The 2,868-nt window shown below is 55.6% G+C and overlaps 1 protein-coding gene across 1 annotated transcript; it reads left to right on the forward strand.

Annotated features, from left to right (window-relative positions):
- Positions 1-242: 242 nt before the first annotated feature.
- Positions 243-2,441, forward strand: LOC126108178 (uncharacterized). The gene is made up of 2 exons (XM_049913419.1): positions 243-1,706; positions 1,851-2,441. The coding sequence occupies exons 1-2, from the start codon at positions 243-245 to the stop codon at positions 2,439-2,441; spliced, it is 2,055 nt and encodes a 684-aa protein (XP_049769376.1).
- Positions 2,442-2,868: the final 427 nt, after the last annotated feature.

Consider the following 2,868-nt stretch of genomic DNA (forward strand, 5'->3'; position numbering starts at 1 on the left):
GCACTCCTTGCAAAGGCAGCACTCTTTGCGAAGGCAGCACTCCTTCCAAAGGCAGCACTCCGTGCGAAGGCAGCACTCTTTGCGAAGGCAGCATTCTTGCGAAAGCAGCACTCCTTGCGAAAGCAGCACTCGGTGCGAAGGCAGCACTCCATGCAAAGGCAGCACTCTGTGCGAAGGTAGCACTCTGTGCAAAGGCTGCATTTCTTGCGAAGGCAGAACCCCGTGCAAAGGCAGCACCTCTTATGAAGGCAGCACTCCTTGCGAAGGCAGCAATCCTTGCGAAGGCAGCACTCCTTGCGAAAGCAGCACTCGGTGCGAAGGCAGCACTCCGTGCAAAGGCAACACTCCGTGCAAAGGCAGCACTCCTTGCGAAGGCAGCACTCCTTGCGAAGGCAGCACTCCTTGCGAAGGCAGCACTCCTTGCGAAGGCAGCACTCCTTGCGAAGGCAGCACTCCTTCCGAAGGCAGCACTCCTTCCGAAGGCAGCACTCCTTGCGAAGGCAGCACTCCTTGCGAAGGCTGCACTCCCTGCGAAGGCATCATTCCGTGCAAAGGCAGCACTCCTTGCGAAGGCAGCACCCCTTGGGAAGGCAGCACGTATTGTGAAGGCAGCTCTCTTAGCGAAGGCAGCACTCCTTGTGAAGGCAGCACTCCATGCGAAGGCAGCACTCCATTCGAAGGAAGCAATACGTGCGAAGGGTACACTCCGTGCGAAGGCAGCACTCCGTGCAAAGGCAGCACTCCGTGCAAAGGCAGCACTCTGTGCAAAGGCAGCACTCCGTGCAAAGGCAGCACTCCGTGCAATGGCAGCACTCCGTGCAAAGGCAGCACTCCGTGCAAAGGCAGCACTCCTTGCGAAGGCTGCAGTCCTTGCGAAGGCAGCAATCCTTGCGAAGGCAGCTCTCCCTGCGAAAGCAGCACTCCTAGCGAATGCAGCACGCCTTGCAAAAGCAGCCCTCCTTGCGAAGGCAGCACTCCTTGCTAAGGCAGCACTCCCTGTGAAGGTAGCACTCCGTGCGAAGGCAGCACTCCTTGCGAAGGCAGCACTCCTTGCGAAGGCAGCACTCCTTGCTAAGGCAGCACTCCTTGCAAAGGCAGCCGTCCTTGCGAAGGCAGCACTCCGTGCAAAGGCAGCACTCTATGCGAAGGTAGCACTTCGTGCAAATGCTGCATTCCTTGCGAAGGCAGCACCCCGTGCAAAGGCAGCACCTCTTATGAAGGCAGCACTCCTTGCGAAGGCAGCAATCCTTGCGAAGGCAGCACTCCTTGCGAAAGCAGCACTCGGTGCGAAGGCAGCACTCCGTGCAAAGGCAGCACTCTGTGCGAAGGTAGCACTCCGTGCAAAGGCTGCATTTCTTGCGAAGGCAGCACCCCGTGCAAAGGCAGCACCTCTTATGAAGGCAGCACTCCTTGCGAAGGCAGCAATCCTTGCGAAGGCAGCAATCCTTGCGAAAGCAGCACTCGGTGCGAAGGCAGCACTCCGTGCAAAGGCAGCACTCTGTGTGAAGGTAGCACTCCGTGCAAAGGCTGCATTTCTTGCGAAGGCAGCACCCCGTGCAAAGGCAGCACCTCTTATGAAGGCAGCACTCCTTGCGAAGGCAGCAATCCTTGCGAAGGCAGCACTCCTTGCGAAAGCAGCACTCGGTGCGAAGGCAGCACTCCGCGCAAAGGCAACACTCCGTGCAAAGGCAGCACTCCTTGCGAAGGTAGCACTCCTTGCGAAGGCAGCACTCCTTGCGAAGGCAGCACTCCTTGCGAAGGCAGCACTCTTTGCGAAGGCAGCGCTCCTTGCGAAGGCAGCACTCTGATCAAAGGCAGCACTACGTGCGAAGGCTGCACTCTGTGCGAAGGCAGCACTCCTTGCGAAGGCAGCAGTCCTTGCAAAGGCAGCACTCTCAGTGAAGGCAGCACTCTCTGTGAAGGCAGCACTCTCTGTGAAGGCAGCACTCTCTGTGAAGGCAGCACTCCCTGTGAAGGCATCACTCCCTGTGAAGGCAGCACTCCGGGCGAAGGCAGCACTACGTGCGAAGGCTGCACTCTGTGCTAAGGCAGCACTCCTTGCGAAGGCAGCACTCCCTGCGAATGCAGCACTCCCTGCTGCAGGCAGCGCTCCCTGTAAAGGTAGCACTCCGTGCAAAGACAGCACTCTGTCCGAAGGCTACACTCCCTGTGAACTCTGCACTCCCTCCAAAGTCAGCACTCCCTTCGAAGACAGCACTCTGTGCAAAGGCAGCACTCTGTGCAAAGGCAGCACTCCATGGGAAGGCTGCACTCCATGCGAAGGCAGCACGCCGTGCCACGGCAGCACACCTTTTGAAGACATCACACCTTTTGAAGACAGCACACCTTGTGAGGACAGCACATCTTGTGAAGACTGCAGTCCTTGCGAAGGCTGCACTCCTTGTGTAGGCTGCACGCACAGAGAAAACAGCCTAGTCTGAGTTCATAACTTCTAAGAAGTGACGAGATCTGTGTGGACATCATGATGTGTAAGGACTGCAAACCATGTCAATGCAGCAAGATAATTTACTCAGTTCACCTTGTGGGTATGTCATTCTTTATAAAAAAAATTAGAGAATGTGAGTTCATACATTTAAGAAAAAGACCCGTTGGTAGATGAACATACGTTCAGAGATCAGTGTTTCATGTGAGCAGAGCAGACAGCTCACCATGAATGGAAAGCACACCTATGGTAAAGCACATCTTGCAAAGTCGTGCTGCACACCTACCAGTGGCAGCACAAATTGTAAAGACAGTACAGATTGTGAGAGACTACACTGATTGAGGATGGGACATATTATCAGTATGCCGCACTATCCAATGACATAACATCAAGTGTGGGCACCACATCATTTGAGGTCAGCATCC

This window comes from Schistocerca cancellata, chromosome 11 (genome assembly GCF_023864275.1).
Source record: "Schistocerca cancellata isolate TAMUIC-IGC-003103 chromosome 11, iqSchCanc2.1, whole genome shotgun sequence".
In the NCBI taxonomy this organism is placed as follows: domain Eukaryota; kingdom Metazoa; phylum Arthropoda; class Insecta; order Orthoptera; family Acrididae; genus Schistocerca; species Schistocerca cancellata.